This window comes from Notolabrus celidotus, chromosome 13 (assembly GCF_009762535.1).
Source record: "Notolabrus celidotus isolate fNotCel1 chromosome 13, fNotCel1.pri, whole genome shotgun sequence".
NCBI classification, from domain to species: Eukaryota; Metazoa; Chordata; class Actinopteri; order Labriformes; family Labridae; genus Notolabrus; species Notolabrus celidotus.
This window is the reverse complement of record NC_048284.1, coordinates 14,414,267-14,441,327: the sequence shown is the minus strand read 5'-3', so window position 1 is coordinate 14,441,327 and position 27,061 is coordinate 14,414,267. Positions and strand designations below refer to the sequence as shown.

The 27,061-nt window shown below is 39.8% G+C and overlaps 1 protein-coding gene across 2 annotated transcripts in view; it reads right to left on the bottom strand.

The window, feature by feature from the left end:
- LOC117823840 (protein EFR3 homolog B) overlaps positions 1 to 17,930 on the bottom strand; it is a 48,857-nt gene extending 30,927 nt beyond the window's left edge. The window contains exons 1-2 of one of the 2 annotated variants that reach the window (XM_034699086.1): positions 17,823 to 17,930; positions 17,140 to 17,279 (exon numbers count right to left, since the gene is read on the bottom strand). In XM_034699086.1, coding sequence (XP_034554977.1) covers positions 17,140 to 17,146 — 7 coding nt within the window. In that variant the 5' untranslated portion in view covers positions 17,147 to 17,279; positions 17,823 to 17,930. Of the gene's footprint in view, positions 1 to 17,139; positions 17,280 to 17,722 lie in introns of both variants that reach the window. The other variant, XM_034699085.1, reaches the window with a different exon arrangement.
- Positions 17,931 to 27,061: the final 9,131 nt, after the last annotated feature.

Genomic DNA, 27,061 nt, shown 5'->3' with positions numbered 1-27,061 from the left:
GGAACTAGCAGGGTAAAGCAGGGTTTAGTTTCTACACTCATCAACTGTGGAACAAGCTACTGGAGGAGGACCTGAGGCTTTTTAGGCTTCTTTTAGCAAAATAGGTCTGAAGACATTTTTATTTACTGTTGTCATCACTTCAATCATTTTTGATCCACTTTTACTTCATTTTTGAATTGCTATGTATTTATTTACCTTTTACATGATCTTATACCTTGATATATTTTGATTTCAATGTTTAATTTTAGCTGAATAAATTAACCCTCCTATTATCCTTGGGGTCAATTGGACCCCATTCAATGTTTAACGTCTCTAAATTAATGACTAACATCTTCCTTTTGGCTTCATATTTCATGAATTTTCCTAATTTAATGGGGACAACTGGGAAAACGTAAAATTAAAATGTTGATATGTTCCAATTTCCTGTATAAAAATTACGTATTGGTGTTCCTTGGGGTCAATTTGACCCCAGGCTGTTTTAGATGTATGTAACATAAGAAATATCAACATTTTACATTTGTTTTGGTTGTTTTGGATGATACTGAGGTCACTATAACCAAGGACACTTCTGCATGTGACTGCAGGAGCTGGGATTAAACTGCCAACCTTTAGATTGAGATATAACATTTCCAGCCACCATGTCTCTGAAGACATTCAATGACATGTCCTGTGTCATACGTTCTGATAACATAGAAACAAGACAGGGCCGACGAGAGCATGACAAACTCACAGCAGTTTGATGTTCTGTAAAGTCCTTCTAAATGCTTTAAATTGTGTTTGTGCTTAAAATATATTTCATTTAAAAGGGCTATTTAGGTAGTCAACAAAGAAACAAAAAGTAACTGACACATAAACCTGGGTAACAATCAGTTTCTGGAGGTTTAAATTGCTGGGGTCAAAATGACCCCAAGGATGAAAGATGTTATTAAATTGGAAGGTAACAGGAGGGTTAAGTCATTCTTTCTGTTTCGATCTCATGAGTTGTTGGGTTAAAAAATATTAACCTAAAGAAAAATAATCAACTTGATTGGGTGAAAGTCCTGAAAACATAAAGGTTGAAGCCTTCAGGTCGGTTTTAAATCCTCATGAGCATAAAGGTTAGAGTCCTCTTCCTCCACAGAAAAAAAGAATAAATGTGACAGACGAGTTCCCTTAAAGAGGACACGCTGATGCTTAAAGATATTTGAAGAGGTGTCCTCAGGGGAAGAGTCTTCAGCCTTAGCAGGCGTGTTGTTTGCACTCGATGATTCAGGGAAAGACGAATAAATAAATAAACACTAAATAACACTTGTGCAGATCTGAGTGTCAACACTGTCAGCTTGTCAGGGCGGTTATGGGCTGTAAAGAAGTGTATTTTCTTAACACTGTGCACTGTGACTGTTATAATTTAATACAGTCTTATCCTATTTTAATTTCTGTTTCTGCATTTTTATGTTAGATGTTTAATGGTCTCTTTTAATGATGGTTAATTGTCCTCTTTCAAGATGTTTTACTGTCTGGTCCCTTTTAGCTGTAATGAGCTATATAAATAAATTTGCCTTGCCTGTTAAAATAAAGTCTTTCCTTAACACTGTAACCAAGTGCTTGTGTTAAAGTGTCATGAGATGCCATTTTTTAATTCAAAAATATATCTTAATACAAATAAGTTAAATGAAAATGAACTCCACAAATGGCACATAATTTATCAGACCTAAAGCAGTGGTGGACATGTGGTGACGCTGCTTTCAGCCAATACACTCCTAAACTATGGAACAGCCTGCCGGAGGATCTGAGAGGAGCTGACAGAGATATTGAGACTTTTAAACGTAAACCAAAAATGTATTTATTCAGTCTGGCTTTTATGTAGGGTTTAACAATTGTATTACCTTTTACTGTAATATTGATTTAAATGTTGCTTTATTATTTTAGAAATTTTAACTGTTATCTGAATCTATTTTTATGTATTTATTTATTAATTTAATTATTTTATTTATCTACTCAGCTTTATTGATCTTTTTAGCCTTAGTTTTATTTTCAACTCTTATCCTTACCCTTTTTAAATATATTTTATATATATATATATTGTTTTATTTTAACTATTTTTATTCTTAATTTTGATGCTTTAACATATTTTAATTACACATATTTTATTTTTGGTGTCCATTAGTCTCTATTTTATTTTATGTTATTTTAATTTTATTTTTATTATTATTATTTTATTGTTTTATTATTATTATTATTAATATTATTCTGATTATTATTATTATTATCATTAAATTATTTTTTTATTATTTCTATTATTATTTTTATTATCATTTTCCCCTAATATGTCTTGCCATTGTTTTATTTCTGCTTCTTTCTTGTTTTTCAATAGCTGTAAAGCACTTTGGGTTACATTTTATTTGTATGAAAGGTGCTATATAAATAAAGCTTGATTGATTGATTGATTGTTTAAGTTCTTGATTGATTGATTGATGTGAGTGATAAGAGGATATAGATACGACAAATGAAGTGAGCATAGCGGTCACAGCTTTTAAACCTACAGCTTATTGACACATAAAATAATAAATGGCAAGCAGGTAGTGACTATAACCTCATCAGTTAGGACGGATTTAAATAACACACTTAGGAATTGTTAAACGCATCATTAATTTAATTAGGTACGTGGATGTTTAGCTGACAGTGAAAAGAACAAACAGCCAGCTGAAGTACTCAGGAGACAGAAACTTCCTTGTGGGTTTAATGGATACAAAAGACATACAGACAGCTCTCTAAAACTCAAGCAGGAGTACTAAAAGCGCCAAATGCTATTGATCACAAGTTTCAGTACTGGTGGGATGCCTTCATTCAAACCACTGGTTACAAGCATTAAGACTATGGAAGGTTGATCTGGTGAAGACAAGCTTGGGGGAGCATAGGTAGACCTGTGCCGACATTTATGGAAAGCCAGATATGGGAAGAATGTGGCCGACAAGATAATTACATTCAAAACAATGCAGATCAGTTGATAATATGTACACACGCACACACACACACACGCACGCACGCACATGCACACGCACACGCACACACACACACACACACACACAGTCTGTCAGTGCAATCAAGATAGCCTTGAAGATAAAACTGCTTCGCACAGACAGTGATTTCTCTGACTTTGCTTTGAGAGTAGACTAAACAGCAGAGAGAGAGAGAGAGAGAGAGAGAGAGAGAGAGAGAGAGAGAGAGAGAGAGAGAGAGAGTGTGTAAGAGAGAGAGAGAGAGAGTGTGTGTAAGAGAGAGAGAGAGAGAGAGAGAGCTGCTTTCTGATTGGTTGAAGGATCTCAGCAGTGGTGAGTCATAACGGGAACTTGGGAGAAGGAGAAATGGAAAAAGAAGGGATAACCTCCAAAAATACCCAATAAAGCCATTAACCCTTCGTAGAGGTTTCATAGGTAACGATCTACGTCCTATTTACATCGAATGAGGATATACGAGTTCAAGAGGCACACAAGCGCATGGAAAAAGTAGGTCATGAACAGTGCAATGAGGTCCGATGACGGATGAGATATCATGACACTCAAGTAAACCTCATACAAAAGCCAAACAATCTCCAAAAGACCAGCTTTTCTTCTCTTTCCTCTCTCCTAATGTCCCTTCCTGCAAGGCTCCCAAAGGAAAAATGTTCCATTATTCATTATTTTAGTCCACTGTTACACAGATTGCAGCTATTTTTTTATTTGCTGAGCTGCAAAATTCCTTTACCCTACCTCACAGTTTACTGTATCCAACACACAGCTGATTCTCAGCTCAGTCTCAACACTCAAACGACACGTCTTTTTAAAATGTTAAAAAGGACCTTTTCACATACCAGCACAGGCGGTCAGAAGCCATGTGATTAGCACAGTTCACACTATGTGACAACAAGCATCCTACAGAGAGTTAGAATGCAAACCAGCTGTCAAGTTGTATATTGCACATTTTTTTTCTAAAAACAGACTGTGAATTGGTCTTCAGAAGTTTCAGTGCTCAGGAGAGCTTTCCAGTGGGCAGTTCCTCTCCAGAGTTTTTACTGGCACAGAGTGGACCTTCAGAGGAAAAACACTGGGCGTAAAAGGAAGCATGATTGGGCCACTAACAATTCATGAGATATAAAGAAAGTACAACCTCAATTCCAGAAAATTGTAAAATGTCAATCACACAGAATTTGAAGGTTTATCAATAATTTGAACCATGTATTTAAGTGTAAACAGTACAATATGCAACATATCAAATGTAAAAACGGACACATTTTATTGTTATGAAAAGTCCGGACTTCACCCAGGCCAGTTTAGCACCTGGACTCTTCTGATACAGTGCCATACTGATGAAGTTCAGGCAGAATGGGGTTTGGCATTGTACCGCTGAAATAAACTAACTCTTCTCTGAAAAAGGTATTGTCTGGATGGCAGCATATGTTGCTCCAAAACCTGAATGTTCAACATTAATTGTGCCTACTCTCTCAGATGTGTAAGCGATCCATGCCATGGGCACATATGGGATGATGGCTTTAGAACTCTGAACTGAAAAGAAGCAAGTTGGTCTGTCCTCTCTAGAGCAGAGGACGCAGCGTCCATGATTTCCAAAAAGAATGTCAAACTTAGATTTCTCATTTGGTTTCCTCTTTGCATGGTACAGTATTAATCAACATTTGTGGATACAGTAACAAACAGTAACTGGTTTGTAGACCATGCAGCAATTTCCACATGTCTGTTTTTAATGCAATGCCATCTGAGGGCCCAACCTGTAAAACAACTGTTTCTTCTTTTTTGGCTTTGTCCCTTTTGTACAGAGATTTCTCCACATTCTTAAACTCTTTTAATGATATTATGGACTGTAGATGACAAATTCCCAAAACTCTGATGAACATTATTCTAAAACTGTTCAACTATTTGCACTACCACTCTAGCAGTCTCTCCTGGAGTTGTGACTCTCATCTCATTTTATTCCTGAGTGACTCAGCTTCTCTGTAAAGCCCTTTTAATACCCAGCCACGTTGCTAACCTGTTGCAAATTAACCTCATTAGTTGGCAGATGTTCCTCCAGGTGTTTTTTATCATTGTACAACTTTTTCTGTGTTCTGTTGTCCCTGTCTCAACTTTTTTGAAACATGATTCTCACATCTTATTTCAAATAAATATATATATTTCATAAAACAGTTGCAAAAAAAATCTATTTGATATGCTGTTTTTTGCTGTTTTTTTATTTTTAAACTGTGTCCCAACTTTTGGGAAATTAGAGTTTAACTTTCTTAATGCATTTTTTGGCAGTTGCTTTCTAAAGCACTGCCAAATCTTCACAGAAACCTTCAGTAAAGAGCTGGTTTTTATCAATTTGAAGAATCCCTGTTTCATACTGTCTTTGGACTTCTATTTAACAAGACACCTGCAGCAACACATCCATGACAACAGCAAAGAGCAGAGCAGAGAGACAAAAACAGTGATGTAACCTGGTGTCTATGTTACTGTGACCTCAAACTTTAATTTCCTGAGAAGGCATAGGGAGCCCCTGCTCCAGTTGGAGCTAGCTTTGGAGTAAACACCCAGGCCCAATGAGAATAACGCCGTCCAAAACCAGCAGCAAGTGTAAAATTCTTAATTCTTATTATTCCAGCACTGGCTGCTTTCCTATGGTGAGGGCTTACACCTCTTTGGAAGACACCAAAGCTTTGGCCTTTGGAGCCTCAACAAAGCTAGCCATGATCTTTCACATTGATCTTGCAATGGCATGATATTGGTATTCCAGTGAGTGGTTTTAAATTGTGTTACGGCATTGCAGAAGCATGGGAAGCATGACATGTGAACTTGCATGCGAGGCAGTTTTACATTGATTTGGTCTCGCTATAACTATAACTCCTCTGTTATGCTCTCCAATGCCGGCACAGCAGTGGTACGACTTGGATCAGCAATTACAGCTACACAACATCTACAGTGAAGTTGTGGTGTTACACTGGCATTAAAGTCCCACCTTCAATAAAAAGGGCTCTTGTCTCTGAAGAAGAAACGCTCCTCTTATGGAGTTCTTACAATTGTTTGGTTTGAAATGTTTCAAATGTGAGCAGAGAACATATTCTGTTTCATAGAGGCACTCTAAAAAGAGGACAATGAAGCCTTTAAGTACTATTAGTACTATATAAGGTGCATTTTGACCAAGAGTTCAGGGGTCTTTTAGCCCCAAGAACTACTTTCCCCGGAACTAAAAGGTTCCTGTGCCCCCATTGTTGTCTGCTGAAGTCCCAGGTAGATTGTGCAAATCAGGCCAGTGGCGTATGGAGAAAAAAAATTATATTAAATAATTTTGAAATCTTAATAAAAAACTAAACTAGTATGCATTCCCAGGAACTCCCTGTGTGTTTCAACAACTGTGTAAACTCCACAAACACCATTACGTTCAACTGAAAGTCCCAGGATCTTTGAAAAGTACTACTCCCCAAGCAGGGGCTTTTCAGGGGGAGATTATCTACCCCGGAACTAAATTTAGACCCTGGTTCCTCCGGTCGAAACGCACATAGTTCAGGGGTTAAGTCCCTAGTTCCGAGGTTAAGTTCCTACGGCGGTCTAAAAACGCCTATAGGTACTTCATGTATCTTCATACCAAAGATATGATACTTTGTAAACCAGCTTTGGGGCTCAGTTTCCTGCCCAAGGACACTTAAACAACCGCACAGGAGGAGCCAAGTATTGAGCAACCTCACTCTTCTGGGTTGATTCAACAGCCTTCTTGTGCGCTATCATTGAGCCACACCTGGGAGAAGGGCAGTCAGCCCATGCAGGATGTCTTTGAAAAGCCTTTTAGTGAAAGGCATCTTCAGTGTTTAAACCACTTAAAGGCCCGTCTGTTTCCAGGCCTCTCTCTCCCCCTGCTCTCTTAAAGTTGTGTTCAAGTCCGCAGCAGGAGCTCTGCTGGAGCTCCGGCTTATCTCTGAGAGCTCTGTGTCTATTCATAGTGCGGCCCCTCCATCACTTCAAACGCTAATGAGACCTCTGCTCCCCTTCGCCATGCCTCTCTTCATCCCTCTGTCCCTTTCCTCCTTCCTCCACCACCTTCTCTCATCCTGGCTGTATTGGCCCAGGGCCCTGCATGTAGGAGTCACTGATGAATTAATGAAAACGCAGCAGCAGGACCCATGTGTGGAAAGGAAAAAAGGGTGGAGGACAAAAAAGTGATAGGGACACAGGCGGCGGACGAGAAAGAGACAGGGATGGAAGTGTGATGGGGGAGGTGGACTGTGATGCATTGAGTGAGTCACAGATTAGTCCTACTTATTACATTTTCTGTCCAGCACAAATCTGTCCTGTCCTCTTCATCTCGAGAGGTGGGCAGAGATTTTGGTGAGGAGAAGAGAGTCACAGGAAAAGTTTTTCAGGTTGTACACAATTAATCAATTGGAACAAACATCATGTGGTCTTATATTACACTCAGCTATCAGGGAGGTGTTTTAAGTTTAAAGCATGTTTCAATGTGAATCAGCTGTTAAAGGTGTTACGCACAGCGGAGATGCTCAGCTGGCGGCTGCAGCTGTGTGTCAGGTCTCCACGTGCGCTTTTTAAAAGAGGATCAATACGCAACTGCTGCCAACAACGACACGGACACGAAGGTTGACAACTTTAAACAGGACATTTCCCTACCTTTGGATACAAAGCAAACAGACTGGTGGGAATTACTAGTACTCTATGTTTGCAGACCAGCAACATCAGAGCCGTTTGAGCTTTTCTGCAGCTGGACTGATTATGACCTGGTTGTGACACCTGACCGAATACACGTTTATTTTTCTCAATAAGAATGAGTAGGCAGAAAACTGGACACTGTGAGTCTGAAGAACTTTTCTGTTGGTATTATGAGCCTTCACATTATAAGACTAGGTCCACGGAGAATATTTTTATGAGCCTGACTGTTGATAATCAGTGTTAAACATGTACCCGTATTCAATGCAGTCAGTTATATGCATTTTGTTGCTGAAGAAAATATAAATTAGGGGAAAAAAACGCATTTGGCCCAAGCAGCAACCTCAAGTCTCAAACTATGAAGCCCGTGCGGAAGTGTTATAAACTGCAGTTCATCGAGAATCCGCTTGAGGCTGGCTGCAGAATCACTGGAAACCACATAAACCCCAATTCACCAAAAGACGATCTTTGCAGCATTAATAAACATGTTTACAGCCTCGTTCAAAAAACGGCTTGGCTCTACGTAGCTAATTTCTCTATCGGCACCATAGACTGTATTAATAATGGATGAAGTATCCGTGACGTCACCCATCTGTTCCTGAGCGCTGTTTTGAAGCCAATTGACGGCGGCAGCCATATTGGAAATGCGGAACTCAACCAGGCAGAGTGTGACGTAAAGAGGCAGAGTTTGAGCCTCCTAGCCAACAGCTATGTGTTCCCGACCGGGAGTCCAGTCAGTCATGTCCTTATTTGGGCAAAAACTTGTAATCTTAATATCTTCTGAACCGTTGCGTTAGAAAAAAATCCCCCCCTGCTGACAGAGAAATTAGCTACATAGAGCCAAGCCGTTTTTTGAACCAGGCTGTAAACATGTTTATTAATGCTGCAAATATCCTCTTTTTTCCATTCATGTCTATGTGGTTTCCAGTGTTTCTGCAGCCAGCCTCAAGTGGATTCTCGATGAATTGCAGTTTATAACACTTCCGCATGGGCTTCATAGTTTGAGACTGGAGGTTGCCGCTTGATCAGCACACTGTACGGGGGGTGAATTTTTTTCTAACGCAACAGTTCAGAATCTCCAAAGTATCTCCAGCAGTTAAGCAGTTAACACATTCTACTTGCAATGTGCTAAATACTTGAAAATGTGCTGCAATAGCATGTTCCTACTGGGAGTTACTCCAGATGCCTCAACAATAAAAGAGCTGTTCTGTGTCTCTGCCGTTGATAATGTAGGGTTAGAGTGAAGGAAAAAAATAAACAGCAGAGAGCAACCAGGTGGGTGTACAAGAAGAATTCAGATGACAGCGGTGAAAAAGCACACATAGGGGGGGTCTCACGACATCCACCCACTCTGCATGGCAGGCTGACAACACATCTAGGGGCTGTGCACAGCAAGCTCATCCAGAGCTACATAAATAGACCCTCACATAAACATGCTTGTGCACACACACAGAGAGGAGCATGGAGCAGAGGAACAGCAAATTACAGGTTGTTGGTGGACGCTGAGGAGGAGGCGGGCTTCTCTCTGGAGCAGAGTTCAGGAACTTTGGCCTCTGTGATTTTTGCTTATGAGCCTAGGCTGCATCTATGTCAGATTAATTCATGTGACTATTTGAAATATGTGTACCAGTGGAGAAACACCACAGCCAATCACAATGCTATCTGTATACTAATAACAATGGCCTGGTACATTAACAGATTATGCTCTCCATTTCCCTCAGGATGTCGGCTTAACATTTCCATGTTGAGCGAGAGAGAGAGAGAGAGAGAGAGAGAGAGAGAGAGAGAGAGAGAGAGAGAGAGAGAGAGAGAGAGAGAGAGAGAGAGAGAGAGAGGCTGTATACTGAAGTGAGAAAACATGACCAAACTGAAATCGCATAGCTTTAAAAGGGCATGTTTATGCATGAAAGTGTCAAAAAAAATCCTCCACACTTTCAGGAACATGCTCAAGTGTTAAAAAAGAGAGCTGCATTAGCATTAAACGTCCACACAAAACAAACCGATAAGTCCTGCTTTGACATCAGACACAAAAGATGTTATATAATGGAACAAAACAGTCTAATTGCAAACACACAGACAGATACAGAATCAAGCAGCCCACTGCATCTTGCCGTGTCATATCTGGACCTGCAGTCCAAAAAGCTGCTCTGTTGTCCCAAACTGTCACGTGGCTGACAAAAGGAGAGTAAATATTGTTCTGTCGCCCTGCAAGGAGAATATTAAACACACTTTTGGATCGGTCTGTGTTTAAGTGTGTGGCTGTGTCTGCAGCAGCACACAACTAGGACCTCACCTTCACCCAGGGGGTCATGCAGAGAGCCAGGTTCTCAAAAACACACGTGCTGACATGTCTGCGAAAAAACACACGACACCTCTCAGGGGTGGTTACTAAGCGTGCTGTCCTTCAGGAGTGTCGTTACGTAAAGAGAGGAAGTGAGGAAGACACACAGAGACTGAGTCCTGCTATTTATACGTTAGCAAACAAGGAAGGATGGAGCGTCTTTAAACGGTTGAGTCACACATTTACATGCGAGCACACACACACAGAAGGGTACACAGAGAGGAAGACAAGAGACGTGGTGAGTGTAAGCAAATAATAAATTATGAGGAAGGCTGATTTAACACCGCACAGAAGCTGCTGCTCAATGAGCTGAAGAGAGGGGAAGAGGAGGAGAGGATGATGGAGAAGAGGCTTATAGCATTAGGGAAAGCGTGACAAAGAGTAAGAATTGTAATTTTCACCACCGAGGCGAGTAGAGAGTGACGGCTGTTCAAATTCTCTCCATGTGTACTCTATCTATCTCCCACTCGTCTGCTTCATTGGGAGCACTGTGTGTTTAGAATGTATCCTGAGGCCATTACACACAAACACACTACACACACTCCGCTCACATCTTAAAGGGACGACATAGCTACTTTTTTCAGCCATCATCACGTCACATCTAACATTCAAAGCTACACGTCTGATCCAGTGTGGTCGTTGGCTTAGTAAGCTGCCAACAAATCCTCCTAACACTAGAAATCTGAGTCAAAGAGGCGCTAAAAACTGAGTTACGAGGGACTCAAGATCAGAGCGCCAATTCCATATGGAAGCTTAAGAAGAGCGTGCAGCGTGATGAAGCCAAAGTCAGCTTTTTTTTTTCAGAGGGAAGCCTCTATTTTGACGGACATGAAAGAGGTTTCCATTGATAGTCTCAACCCAAAGCAAAGACAGCTACGTTTTTAATTAGTGGCTAATCAATGAGCTATATATCAATGTGACAGTAACAGAGGGCAGAGGCATTTTTCATCACTCGAAAAACAATACAGAAAACAGCCCATTAAACACATCCTATATGTGCTATTTTTAAAGGCAGAATTCATTTAAAGGTAAGTTTAGAATAAGCTTCACAACAACCCTGAGTTAACAGTTAGCTGGATTTGTAGAATTTAACATAAAAGGAAACAATCTGTTTAAAAAGTGTTGGATCAAATGAGTGTAATTTACCGAAGAAAAACATCTCCAAAGCAGCTTCTTCCTTGTTAGCAAATCCTATTTAACAGAGAGGTATCCTTGTGAGAGTCCAAGTTCCCATAATGTGCTTTAAGGAGATACAACACACTAGTGACAGCAGGAGTCCACGACACGAGAGCTCAACGCAAATATGTTTGCAGAATGCAGGAAAACTGGCTAAACGTGACATGCTTCACATAACTAGCATGCTTAAACAGCCTAAAGACACACACACACAAACACACACACACACACACACGTACACAAACGCAGAGTAGCTGTTATTCTTACCGTACATCGCTCCTGGTGTTGGAGTCCCTCACTACAGACGCGTATGTTTCCTTAATGCAGCTTCAGTCTCTCATGCAGACACACTGTTGTGCCGAGAGAGGCAGACACACACACACACACGCATACACACGCACAGATGCACCACTCACTCTGGCATGGATGCCTGCACGTGTGCTTGGAGCTAAAAATGCGCACCGTGATTGGTGCAGAGCCTGGCTTGACGTTATGAATTACACACACACACACTCCCCTGCTGTGCTGTGCAGGCACACACACACATTAACAGGCATGTACGCACACACACAAAAAAAAGGGGGCTGAGGACGGGAAAGGGAAACGTCAGAGAGAAGCGTGCCGTGATGACCTTGGATTTCCCCCCCCCGTTCGTCTTCTGCACAGCGCTCTCTTCTCGAGGGAGCAGTGCAGCTTTCGCCAGGCTAGGCAGCCACGCACACAAAAACACACCCGCCCCACTTCTAATCGTTTTCTCTCAGCTGTGGAGAAAAGGAGCTGTGCTGGGGGAGTGAGGGAGAAAGAGAGAAAGAGGTAGAAATGTGCACCGCTGGGACAGAGAGAGGGAGAAGACCTCCCACCCACGCAATCTCCTCTTCTACCCTCTCTCTTTCTCCTCCCCCTGCCAGCATCACTCTCTCCCTCCTCTCTGTCATTAATCTTCCCATGCCTGCTGCTTTACTTACTGTCAGTTTTTCCTTCCATTATGCAACTTTCTTCCATATTTACTTATATTTTAGTGCCCTATGCAATGATGTTCATGCCACTGTTCCTTTTTTTTGGGTGTGGGAATAAATCTGCTTTAACCACCATAAAAACTGCATGATGAACAACCTTCAACATAACAGCCATTTATGTTATCAGTTCTTTTTGGATCTGCAGCATTAGTAAAAAGCCAAATTATAAAGGTTATAATCTTTTTCTAATAATGTCTCATTTCTATCAGATGGCAGAGTTTCTGTCCTGAACATGAACATAATTAATAAACAATTCATGCTTTTATCTACAGAACCACACAGCTATAATAACTCTGACACGTGCAAGAAACTGATGTGATGCTCAGTGAACTGACTCCATCAGCAGATTTGTTGCGAATGCGCCAACTTGATGATTCTGCAACATCCTTTTATATCAGTATATAAGGTTCTTGCATTAGAAATTTGACGACTCAGCGATTCCAGTTCAGAATTTACATTATTTTAACATTTTTCAACTGCAAGCATCAACGTTCCAGGACATTTTCAATGATGATCAAGCTGGTATGACAGTCTAAATTGAGTTCCTACTTTAGTTCCTAAATAGTCTAATATGTTCCTCTCAGTGGAAGTCTACACTGAATGACGTGCAGTCTATGGCTATCAATGAAATCATCTCTATTCTCTCTCTGCTTTTTGTCTGTTTGTTTCTTTTGTCTTTGCTAATCTTACTTTTTGTCATGTGTCATGTCTTTTTGAGTCAAAGGTCTGTTATTATTATTTTATTTATTTGTGGGTTGTTTTTTTTTTTCTGTGCTTTGTGGAAGGGGTGATAGTACATATCTTTGTCTGAAAATCTGCTTAGTACTAGAAACGAGCCTTGAATTTTGTTGTTTTGTTCTGAAAATGATAAAATAATAAAAACATATAGGAAAAAAAAAAAAAGAAGTCATGTCTTACATGCTTAAAAATTATGGCAAATTGATTATAGAATAATGCAGCCACAGATGTACAGCACTTCACTTTATTAGTGCAACCAAGTAACAATGATGGGCAACATCTCAGCTTTCTCTTTTCTCAAAAAATATATACTTAGCTAAGTAAAAAACAAAAGAGCCAGCAAAGGAATCTGGAAGCTGCCTTACTGAAATAAATAAATAATAATAATAATAATAATAATAATTATATTAATAATAATAAGAGGATCAGTGCATTGATTGACCTAAATAGAATTTAATGAAAAAAAAATGTCCACAAATGTTGAATGGGGATGTGTTGTTTTTTAACTGTGTCAGGTCGCACGCAGTCAGGTTGGAATAATTTTCCAGGACATTTTACTTTTTCTCCCATTTTCCAGGTGTTTTCCAGGACTGGAAAACTGGTCAACTGTTTTCCAGCTCTTCCCGGATGCGTGGGATCCGCAGACTATATAAAATATGGACATAGTATCTGTGACGTCACCCATCTGTTCCTGAACGCTGTTTTGAAGCCAATCAACGGTGGCAGCCATATTGGAAATGCGGAACTCAACCAGGCAGTGTGTGACGTAAAGGGGCGGGGTTTGAGCCTCCTAGCCAACAGCTATGTGTTCCCGTCTGGGAGACAAGTCAGTCATGTCTTATTTGGGCAAAAATTCGTAATCTTAATATCTTCTGAACCATTGCGTTAGAAAAAAAATCACCCCCTTACAGTGTGTGCTGATAGAGAGATTAGCTACGTAGAGTCAAGACATTTTTTGAACCAGGCTGTAAACATGTTTATTAATGCTGCAAAGATCGTCTTTTTTTTTCCATTCATGTCTATGTTGTTTACGGTGTTTCTGTAGCCAGCCTCAAGTGGATTCTTGATGAATTGCAGTTTACAAAACTTCCGCATTGGCTTCATAGTTTGAGACCAGAGGTTGCCGCTTGCTGGGAACCCAGTCTAAGCGGCAACCTTTTAATGTATGATGCTATCATCAGCTTCATTTCTCTCAAGTTTGAGGCATATCTATATTTCTTAGACTCCTCTTGCAGAAATTACTGACAATCCTTTGTTTTGAATTCATGTTTTTCCCTGAGAATAAAACAGCAGCCTCGTCTGATATCACTTTGCTTGAACAATCTACAATCGCGCTTTGTGTTCCTCGCTCTCCAGTGCCAGACACTCTTGATTGCTGGCATAATCAGCAGAACTCCCTGTGAAGATATATATTGCTCTCTTTCTGATAGAGGAATAAACATGCATCTAGTCCACAAGAGTGCATTTGTTGATGTAACATTTTGCGAATAGGTAAACAATTGTGCCAAAAACAATAACATAATGCCCTTAAAGATATGTTTCTTTAATCAACTCTATGCTGCAGCTAGCCGTGCCAAGTACCAATCACAGCCAGTGTTCCTTTTGATGGTGGACTACCCAAGCACTTAAGTATCCTCTACAAATTGGGACAAAAGCTGAATCAATTATGTGGAGCAGGAAGCAGCTCAGAGTGAGTAAAAAAAACGCCAATTTGTAATTTTCATTTCCTGGTATATTTTTTTAAGAGAAAAAATATATGCAAGTCAACTTTCAATTATTTAAATCTCTGTTTGTGCGATTTAGAAGCAGCAAAGGACCCAGAGAGTGAACAGAAGAGATGCTGTTTCCACTTACCCTTGCCAACGCGGTGGTCCAGAAGGGTACGATAGTCCAGTGCCAGCCTCTGAGAGGCCGGGACATCAGGCGCGGGCAAGGGCATGGCAGGCAAACAAACACTCAACAGTCCACGGCCACACACACTCACACACACACGATCGCTCAAAAGCAAGACACTCTTTCCAAAGACTCAGAAAACCTTGCAACCAAAGCCAAAAACAGTCATCTGAAACTGCAGGCGGCAGACTTGACCTCTGAGTTTGTTGTAAGAATTCTGTCACAAACTTTCAAAAGTGAGCCTCAAAAAGTTCAAAGGTTGCACAAACTCACAGTTCCACAAAGCGCGTGTCCCTGCTGAGGACCAACATGCATGTATCTCAAGGCTTAATAGATATTAGTGCGAACACAGATGACCGTATTAAATAGAAGATTAGCAATAATTCCCTCTATAGCAGCTCTGCCCTCTGTGTGCGCCTCTCCTCTCTCATTAATAAACATCTCACTGCCACAATGGACCTCACTATCCACCCAAAGTCTCTCTCTTGGGCAAGGGAGAGGAGGGTGGAGAGAGGCAGGGAGAGAAGGGCACCATGGGACAGACATCCAGTCAGTGGGCTTGAGGTTCAAGGAATGTTGCCATCAGCAGACGCCAGCACGGGCAAAACATCTGGTAAGTGATTTCAATGCAAATCCACACTAAACATACTGCTATGATAGACACATTGCACACTTAAACACGCAAACCTGCAACTGTGATGTAAAAAAAACATCCACATTAAACAGGGTGTTACTGTGTATTGGGGTTAGCCAGATCAAAAACAAATCTTATTATAGTTCCAGATGTATTATTTTTCTGTATTATCCTGGTTACAAATGTTCTAGTATCCTAACTAAAGATGTGACGTTCGCAAACGAGTCGGCATTTTGAACGGCTCTTTTAAGTGAAAGATGAGAACCAGTTCGCAGTTGCGAGCCGTTCATTTGGGAGCCGTTTTTATATGCAGATTGCCCACGCTGCCTTTACGTGTCACCTGCGTGCCCCATGTGTCTTTTGTTCACACTTATTGTCTACACTTCGTTATTGTTTACATTGTTTTGATGTGGGTTCGAGTCAAGAAGCTGAGCTCCTGTATGTGAAGTAGTTCAGGTGTAGAAACACCAGGTGGGGTAGTACAATTCTGCATTCACATTTTTTAGAATTTCCTAATTTTTATTCTAGTTGTATTTATATTTTTTATATACATATATATTTATTCGTGTTTATTACTTGTATATGTTTTTCTGTATTGTTAAAATTTTACAGTAAAGTTGTTTTGCATGGAAGTTATCTGTAGCCCGCATAGTTTTTATAATGCCACAAAGTTTTTTAAGTGATGGAAAATTCTAAATAGTGATCTCACTGTCGAAGCACGGGGATATGGCACCATCATACAGTTTCTTCCCGAGAGCCATCACAACACTAAACACCCACAAACAGCTGACATAAACAATCCCCTCATGTGCAATATTTATATTCATAACTGTGCAATAATATTCATGTTAAGTGCAATACCGGGAACTGTGAAAACGTTCACATAATGAGCAATATCTTAATCAAAATACCTCTTCTCTCTAACTGACTCTATATACTTGACATTTGTTTTATATTATTACTGTATTATATTGTTTTTTATACATATTTTCTACCTTTTTTTATTTTATTTGCATTTATCACATGCACCTTCAGGAGCAGCGCTTCTAATTTCATTGTACACCTGACTTCTATTCTATCTTAAGAAATGTTTACAATGCCAAATGAAATTATAATCAATATTTCAGAGTAATTCCCACCAATAGCGTATATATATATTGGTGGGATGTGTAAGTTTGAATTATTCTGATCCTAATCTTATTTTATAACTGCTGCCAATGATCTCACTGTTGAAGCATGAGGATATGGCACCATCTTATGGAATGTTTACAATGCAAAATGAAATCATAATTAATATTTCAGAATAATTCCCACCAATAGAGTATACATTGGTGGGAAGTGAAAGTTGGAACCATTCTGATTCAAATCTTATCTAATAACTGCTACCAGTGATTGTTTCCTTGATAAAAACGAGTTACCCCTGGTTGACTTCTAAAAAATAAATAAATATAACAATGAGCCAAAGAGCCAGTCTTTTGAACGGCTCCTCAAGATCCAGTTCCCCTCAAAGAGCCATAAATCCCATCTCTAATTGGGGTTAGCCAGATTAAAAACAAATCTTATTATAGTTCCAGATGTATTATTTTTCAGTATTATCCTGGTTACAAATGTTCTAGTATCTTAGCTTTGTCTTCATACACATAAATAACAGGTGTATAATATTAGTGTGATGTTGCCCACCTGTCATGTTGAATACTAGTCACCAGGCGGCGTTGCTCTTCCAGATTCCCAGTGGCCGGGATATAGGTGGCACCTCAGCCCGCAAACAAGTCTTCACCGCTGGGGTTGAGAATCAGGAAAACCGCCGGTTTGAGTTCGGCCTGTGGAAGTCAGGTTGCTAAATTAGCCCATGTGTTGACAATTATTCTTGGCATTTAAACACGTTTCAAACCACAGAAACACACCACAAACCTCTCGTTAACACTAACACGGGTAATGAGAATAAAACCCTGAGATGTTACATGTTGTAACCCTGATAAGGACTGAAATATTAAGAGTAATTTCATTTCACGCTAAGGGTAGTAATGCTAGTTGCTACAGGTTTTCAGTGATCTCTGTCTTCTTGTGTTAGCTTTGGAGTTTAAAAACTTTTTAACTGACTTGGACCGGGTGAAGACATGCACCCCAGGCCATTAAATCAAACAAGTCATATTTTTACAAAGCTAATATTCGCCTATGCTTGAGCTAAGTGTGCTAACGTGAAGCCAGCTATCTGTTTGTTTAACGAGAAATCACTGTCTGTGTCAACGCCCATTGTACTCACCACGAAGTGAACATAATGGACAATCCTTTAAATAAATAAATTAAATCCTTTCAACGAGAGCCGGTTTGATTCAACTTCAGCTTTTGCCAGAGTCACATACATGTAGTTACTGTTTGGGTGATCTCTTCCTGTAGCTACCAGAGGCTAGTAGACAATCTGACAGCTCACCACTGGACAGTAACAGCTTCAGTCATGTTTGAACACAAACAGCCTAGGCGCCCTGTGATGGATTTACACTCACATTATGTTTGTTGAGCACAGATTGGAAATATATAGAGTATCAATACAACACAGATGTTTTTGTTTGTTTGTTTGTTTGTTTGTTTGTTTTCCATATCTTTTTCTTAAAATGTTGCAGACAGCACAAAAAGATGTCATACAAGAGTCAGATAGGACATAGTTTTTTATGGCTTGTTTTTATTTATTGTTTTATTGTTTTTATTGTTTTATTATCCTGTGTTTAAATTGTTTTTATGCCTGCGTTGTTTGTCTATTTATGTACAGCACTTTGTTCCAACTGTGGTCGTTTTAAAGTGCTTTATAAATAAAGTTGAGTTGAGTTGAGTTGAGATAGTATCTGCATAGGATAGAACAAAAATCCCAAATTAAACAGAAAGGACAGATAAGACAATAGAAAATAAATCCCTGTTACCCTGTCAACCCTCACCCTCCCAACTTCCTAAGGTAGTTGTCCATTAGTGACTGTCTCATTACAGATACTAGTAAACAATACAAGTAGACACAGAACAAACATAAATATAAGTACACACAGTTCAACAGTTAGTGAAATTAATACCACAACACAGATGTTTGACCATATAATGCTTCAATATTACAGCAGGATTCAGTGGTGGACAGTAACAAAGTAAATCTACTTTACTCATATTTTGAGTATCTATACTTTACTTGAGTATTATTTTTTGGTGATACATGTTACTTTTACTCCACTTCATTCTGAAGACAATTATTGTACTTTTGACTCCACTACATTTCTATCAATGCTCTAGTTACTCACTACTTTTGCTTTGAAGTCAGCTCATGAATTTCCTTTTCTTTTTACAATGTTACAATGTCATTTTGCAGACACTTTTATCCAAAGCGACGTACATACGAGAACAAGAACAACACAAGCAAAGATCTAGACAAGAGGAAACAAGATCAGTACGGGTAACAAAGTGCTTCAAGTCAATTTGGGTGCAGGTACTGCCAAGCAGTGTAAAGGCAATGCACAAAAGTAAATAAGTTTTTTTTTTGTTGTTGTTGTTTGTTTTTAAATAAAATAAGGAACATCTACAATGAAGCAACCAAACCATTTAAGACCTTCCATTATCATCAACAATTAACATCACAACAATAATGACCAAAGTACCAAGTGCTGGGTCATTCAAGAGCTGAACACTTTTCTGAAATCTGATCCCTAAGACAGTAAAATGTGTTTGTGTAGTTCTGTTTGTCTCAGTGGTTTAGCCATACCTGTATGTCGTGCGTCTCCACGTTTGTCAGTGGAGCAAACCCAGAACAAATTTCACTCAGATCAGGCAGTTCATTTAGAATCAGAATCAGAATCAGCTTTATTGGCCAGGTATGCTTGAACACACAAGGAATTTGTCTTGGTACACTGTGCTCTCTTTGTACAAAGGCATATGAATAAGGCATACAAATAAAAATCCAACTATAATACTAATAACATCAACTATAAACACAAAAGAACAACAAATAGGCATGACTAATATGTACAGGCTAAAAATAATATGATAATAGTGCAGTGGTGAGTAGTGAAGAGGTAGTTAGAGGTGGTAATGATGGCTATAATTCTCCACCTGAGCTCCCATGGTCATATCTTCAGCCCGTGTTAGAGGTTTTTGAAAATGAAGAATGATACGTATCGTTTGAAATGTTCTCCCTGTTTCCTACTCTGCCCAAACAAGAAAAAAAGTCTGAGTGGTTTAAAAAATATTTTGAAAAGAAACCAACTGATGTTTCTTTAACTAATTTCTTTATATTGATTATCCTTGATTGATTACTTTTGTGACAAATGCACACGTTTGTAAAATCCCTTAATATTGTATATTTATGTGACATACATTAGTCTTCAATTTCCAAAGATCTTACAATGTTGCTGTTTCTTAAGATGTGTTAAAGTTTATGGTGCTGTTCAACCCACAGTTTATTTGTTTATTTATTAAAAAGAGGACTGATGTGATTATTTTTTTTACCCTGTTGGGTCATTGGCACATGATTGTAACCTGGAACAAACCACTAAAGACTCCTGTGAGAGATCACATGCATGTGCAATACTTTGATTTCTGGTGAAATACCTCAATAACCATGTGCAATATTGTAATTGATTCCATAACATATCTTATTATTATATTCATCTGCTACATGTGCACTCTGGCTTAGGCTAATTCAACTTATTTCAGGTCTTTAAAAGTACTTATTTACCTTTCTTTGTACAGATAGTATTTTTATGTAGAATTTTTTTATTTGTGTTTAGGTTTATATATTTATTGTCTTTACAGTCTTGTTGTGTCCTTACTGTCTTGTTGTGAAGTACCAGTGTTCCATTCACCACGTCAAATTCCTTGTGTGTGCGAGCTCACTTGGCAATAAAGCTTTCTTGAATCTGAAATCTTGAATCTTGAACTTAAAGCCATCTGGGCATACAATTCAAACCACCACAAATCAAATGTGTCCAGTGGTTCAGGAATAAAAAAAGGAAGTCAATACTGGAATAAAAGGCAATGATATAGTGGAATTTAGGCATATTAGGCTAATACATAATGTTTTTACTCCAGTACCCATCAGTTTATCTGTGAATGGAGGGCTCTTGTTTTTATTTAGCCTTTTTCCCACCACCTGGTGGCAGCAGTGGGTCAGGAGAAGCTGGTAGGATCATGGGTAGGATAAGCAATTTGACTGATAAGCAGGACTGTGTGCAATTCTGTTTGATAATAAACAGTTTAATTGCAACATTTCCTAAAAGTAGTTTCAAGGAAAATATGATAACCTGATATTAGGTATAAACCTGGTGCTTCTAAGGGGACTACTTCACGTGCTAAGCCCTTTAACTCCCAGGGTCTCTTAACCAGACTAATCCAGTATATCCTTGAGTCTTTTATGAGACATTATTTTTGTCTACCTCTAATGCCACGTGCTGCTGCAATCTCATCTTCTGTTCAGTACTCTGTTAGGCGGTTGTTGGTGTGGGACCCTTTTTGGAATGGGATAATTCCATCCTAGCTATGTTGAGAAAATAATGCCAATAGCTAGATCCTACTTTGAGGCCCATGCAGGACGGACTATACATCCAGTCAGAACACTCAGCAATTACCCTTTACATGTTGTAGATGCCATAACACTGAAGCTGGCTGAACATTACATTTGTCAATTTGCAAAGGATATTAAACATTTAGTGTGATGGTGAATAAGTGGTGATATAAAGGTGTTGCGGCACACCTTTGTTACGCGTGAACTTTACAGACCTGTGCATGTATTCACTTTAAACAGCTTTCTGCGACTGCCAACAAAAGCTGGCATGCATCCGCTGTCTCACTGCAGTCTACACACACACGACAGACACAAATAGATCCCTGTGTCCACCATTACTTAAATGTTTGATGAGCACGTAGGCCACAAGGTCTGTTCAATTGCTGGTTTTGGCAAGAGTGCATATGAGCATCAGCTGATTAGTGGACAGCCAAAGCAGTTAGCCTCTGTGGTTTTTGCCCACAGCAAACTAACTCATCCCTCAGGTGGACAACAGTTCAACCTTAGAACAGAGATGCTTAATAAAATTACAGATTGCATGTGAACAGAAGACGCTAATTTATTGGCATTAGCATTAGCTAAATTAGCTTATAATGAACAAAAAGGCTATGAGGGTTAGCTACAATTATTTACTCATTCTCTCTTATTGCCTCTAGCGGTGATATCTCATTAAATGTACTCAAAGGTGCTTTATCAGGAGCTTGCCAAGTGTCAGAGAGCTGCAATGATGTGGTAGAAGTAATAGTAGATCTAATTGCCTTAGACCTGGACACTATTTTTAGATGCTCACTAATCAGCAGGAAAGGTCTGAGCCATAGTCACGGTTGGACAGATGGGAACTCATTAGATCAGCTTTGCAAGCCTTGTGCTCTGCCTGAACACAATTAGCAAAGCATGTCTCAAAACCCTAAACCAGCTTACAACTAAGAGAGCGCAGGCCTGCTGACGCTTTCAGGCTAGAAAGTGTTTATCATCATCAGTACTAATGTCTGTTTGTCATTAATACACTTTTTACAAAAGGTTTCTTCTTTTGTATTGTGTCTGATTATTTGCCTTGATGATATGCATTACAATTGTCTCAACATTGTGTTGTATGATATTTTAAACTTCCAACAAATGGTCAAGATTCAAGATTCAAGAAAGCTTTATTGCCAAGTGAGCTCGCCCACAAGTAATTTGACCTGGTGAATGGAATACTGGTACTTAACAACAAGACAGTCAGGCCACAACAAGACATTAAGGACACAACAAGGCAGTAAGGACACAACAAGACTGCAAGGACACAACAAGACAGTAAGGATACAACAAGGCAGTAAGGATACAACAAGACATTAAGGACACAACAAGGCAGTAAAGGCACAACAAGACAGCAAGGACACAACAAGGCAGTAAGGGCACAACAAGATATTAAGGGCACAACAAAACATTAAGGACACAACAAGGAAGTAAGGGCACAACAAGACAGCAAGGGCACAACAAGACTGTAAGGACAAAACAAGACAGTAAGAACACAACAAGATATTAAGGACACAACAAGACAGTAAGAGTAAAACAAGACAGTAAGGGCACAACAAGACGGTAATCGGCAAAACAAGACAGTAAGGACACAACAAGACAGTAAGGACACAACAAGACAGTAAGAACACAACAAGACAGTAAGGACACACCAAGACGGTAAGGACACAACAAGACAGTAAGGACACAACAAGATTGTAAGGACACAACAAGACAGTAAGGACACAACAAGGCAGTAAGGACACAACAAGACATTAAGGACACAACAAGGCAGTAAGGATACAACAAGACTGTAAAGACACAAGACAGTAAGGACACAACAAGACAGTAAGAACACAACAAGACAGTAAGGACACACCAAGACAGTAAGGACACACCAAGACGGTAAGGACACAGCAAGACAGTAAGAACACAACAAGACAGTAAGGACACAGCAAGACAGTAAGAACACAACAAGGCAGTAAGGACACAACAAGACAGTAAAGACACAACAAGACTGTAAGGACACAACAAGACAGTAAGGACACAACAAGGCAGTAAGGACACAACAAGACATTAAGGACACAACAAGGCAGTAAGGGCACAACAAGACAGCAAGGACACAACAAGACAGTAAGGACACAACAAGACTGTAAAGACACAAGACAGTAAGGACACAACAAGGCAGTATGAACACAACAAGACATTAAGGACACAACAAGGCACTAAGGGCACAACAAGATATCAAGAACAAAACAAGACATTAAGAACAAAACAAGACAGTAAGGGCACAACAAGACGGTAATCGGCACAACAAGACAGTAATCGGCACAACAAGACAGTAAGGACACAACAAGACAGTGAGAACACAACAAGACAGCAAGGACACAACAAGACAGTGAGAACACAACAAGACAGCAAGGACACAACAAGGCAGTAAGGGCACAACAAGATATTAAGGACACAGCAAGACAGTAAGAACACAACAAGACAGTAAGGACACAACAAGACAGTAAGGACACACCAAGACAGTAAGGGCACAACAAGATATTAAGGACACAGCAAGACAGTAAGAACACAACAAGACAGTAAGGACACAACAAGACAGTAAGGACACACCAAGACAGTAAGGGCACAACAAGACAGTAAGGACACAACAAGACAGTAAGGACACAACAAGACAGCAAGGACACAACAAGACAGTAAGGACACAACAAGACTGTAAAGACACAAGACAGTAAGGACACAACAAGGCATTAAGAACAAAACAAGACAGTAAGGGCACAACAAGACGGTAATCGGCACAACAAGACAGTAATCGGCACAACAAGACAGTAAGGACACAACAAGACAGTAATCGGCACAACAAGACAGTAAGGACACAACAAGACAGTAAGGACACAACAAGACTGTAAAGACACAACAAGACTGTAAAGACACAAGACAGTATGAACACAACAAGACATTAAGAACAAAACAAGACAGTAAGGACACAACAAGACAGTAATCGGCACAACAAGACAGTAAGGACACAACAAGACAGTAATCGGCACAACAAGACAGTAAGGACACAACAAGACAGTGAGAACACAACAAGACAGCAAGGACACAACAAGACAGTGAGAACACAACAAGACAGCAAGGACACAACAAGGCAGTAAGGGCACAACAAGATATTAAGGACACAGCAAGACAGTAAGAACACAACAAGACAGTAAGGACACAACAAGACAGTAAGGACACACCAAGACAGTAAGGGCACAACAAGATATTAAGGACACAGCAAGGCACTAAGAACACAACAAGACAGTAAGGACACAACAAGACAGTAAGGACACACCAAGACAGTAAGGGCACAACAAGACAGTAAGGACACAACAAGACAGTAAGGACACAACAAGACAGTAAGGACACAACAAGACAGTAAGGACACAACAAGACAGTAAGGGCACAACAAGACGGTAAGGACACAACAAAACAGTAAGGACACAACAAGACAGTAAGGGCACAACAAGACAGTGAGAACACAACAAGACAGTAAGAACACAACAAGACAGTAAGAACACAACAAGACAGTAAGGGCACAACAAGACAGTGAGAACACAACAAGACAGTAAGGGCACAACAAGACAGTGAGAACACAACAAGACAGTAAGAACACAACAAGACAGTAAGAACACAACAAGACAGTAAGGACACAACAAGACAGTAAGGGCACAACAAGACAGTGAGAACACAACAAGACAGTAAGAACACAACAAGACAGTAAGAACACAACAAGACAGTAAAGGCACAACAAGACGGGATGTTCTGGTGCTCAGAGTTCTGAAGCGCCAGCCGGAGAGCAGCAGGTCAAAGAGGTGGTGACCCGGGTGAGAGAGGTCTTATGAGGATTTTTCCTGCCCTCATCCTGGAGGAATACAGGTCCTGGAGGGAGGGCAGGGGGGCGCAGATGATCCTCTCTGCAGTCCTGACTGTCCGTTGCAGTCTCCTCATGTCTGATTTGGTAGCAGAACCGAACCAGACAGTGAGGGAAGTAAAGTCCCTTCTGACCCTTTTTCACCACAGAGTCTATATGGGTCTCCCACTTCAGGTTCTGGGAGATGATAGTGCCCAGAAACCTGAGGGACTCCACAGCGGCCACAGTGCTGTTCAGGATGGTGATGGGGGAAGGCGCAGGGGGGTTCCTCCTAAAGTCCACTGTCATCTCAACTGTTTACTCTCACTATTTACGGTGAACTATTACCTACTTACCTTGCACTGTACATTATCTGCAGTGCAGTATGCATTAATCACTGTTCTATATACATGAACTACTATGCAAAACCCATTGTCCATGATGCAATTTATATTATTTCTGTGCAATATACACTACCAGTCAAAAGTTTTAGAACAGCCCAATTTTTCAAGATCTTTATTGAACATTATTCAGTTCAATGTCTTATAGTGCTCTGAAATGAAAACATCAAGCAAATGAACAATTGTATTTAAAAAAAAATCATGCAATCAATTCATAAACCAAAATGTAGTCTAAACTTTTTACTCATCGAGGTAGCCATCTTTGGCACCCTTTTCTGGCCATTTATTAAGCAATACATTACTTTCTGCAGACAGAGGGGGGTTGTAAGTAATCAAGGAAAGTTGGGACACCTGTAAGAATTGGTAGCATCAACTTTCAAGGTTTGACTAACCTCAGTTGCTGCAGAACAGCAACCCATTTCTAGTTCCCTGAAAAAGGCCTTTTCATATCATTCTAAAATGTACATACTTTTTCAGTTTTGGGTAATCTTACCCTTTCTTTTTTACCTCTGGCAGTTCACCACTTACCTTTGTACCCTTTCAAGCTATTCAATGGACGTGAACTGCTTGGATTTCAATAAAAAGGTGAAAAAATTGGGGTGTTCCAAAACTTTTGACCAGTAGTGTATGTTATCTTCTGTGCATTGTACGCTATTAACTGTGCAATATACGTCATCAACAATACAATACTTGAGTAAGCCACAAAATATGATACACCTGTGGAATGCCTAGTTATGATCTTTTAAGAACTTTTAGATGAAATCTGCATGGGAGGGGGAAATGGTTAGTTTTGGTCTCAAATAACAACTTCCTGACAATATCACTTACTACTACTACTACTACTACTACTACTACTACTACTACTACTACTACTAGAAAGTTGCATATGTATTCCTGCAAGGAAACAAAGGCCTCTTTGAAATGTTGGTTGAGTAAACTGTAGTAGACTGTTTCATTGACTGTCTTGGAAAATGTTGAAGGTTTGCTGTTGGATCCTCAGGGTGTTGTTATCAGCAAATAGCTGAATCATCTTGTTTGCTTTCACAGTCTGCATGCTTTGTTTGGCATTAACGTTATGTTATGTTTGCTCTGTTCATCCTTACATTTCTCATTGTATCTAAAAGCAACTGATCAGCGATTTCATTTCATTCAACTCAGCTTTTACAAGACTTTTGTCAACTTGGCAAAAATTGATAGCATTGCTTTAAACTCTCTATTGTCTTGGTGCCAATGATCTCGGCTCTACGGGCCAGTGAGAGTGGCTGCTGACTAACTAATCCTCTTTGCACCCCTCACTCCTGCAGCTCAGCTCTCTCACGGCTGGAGTTGACTTTATTTTGAAACAGTCTAGGTGGTGATGACCTACAATCCAGTCAGAACGTCACCAAGCCTCTTGGCTGGGATCTTTACCTCCCTCTGCTCTTTATTTTGGGATATTTCACCACAGCAGGGGACCACTTCAAGTTTTATGTTCCCTTTTTCATGGATTATGCCTTAATTTTCAGATCTGCATATGATTCAATTGCCATGGAAAAAGTGGATAATACAGGGCCGGCCGAGTTTATCCTACGGCAAATGCTGGACATGAGGGGAGGATACAAAATATGTAAAAGAATACAGGTGAGTTTTATACACAGTGCTTGTTGGGGAGACGTATGGCCCTCAAGGTGCAGATGCTTTATGATTACATCACTTTAACTTCTGAAGGCTTCTTCATCTCTAATTTTCCTCGTTCTTAAATTGAAAAAGTGTATGTATTTATCCATGCTTTATTCT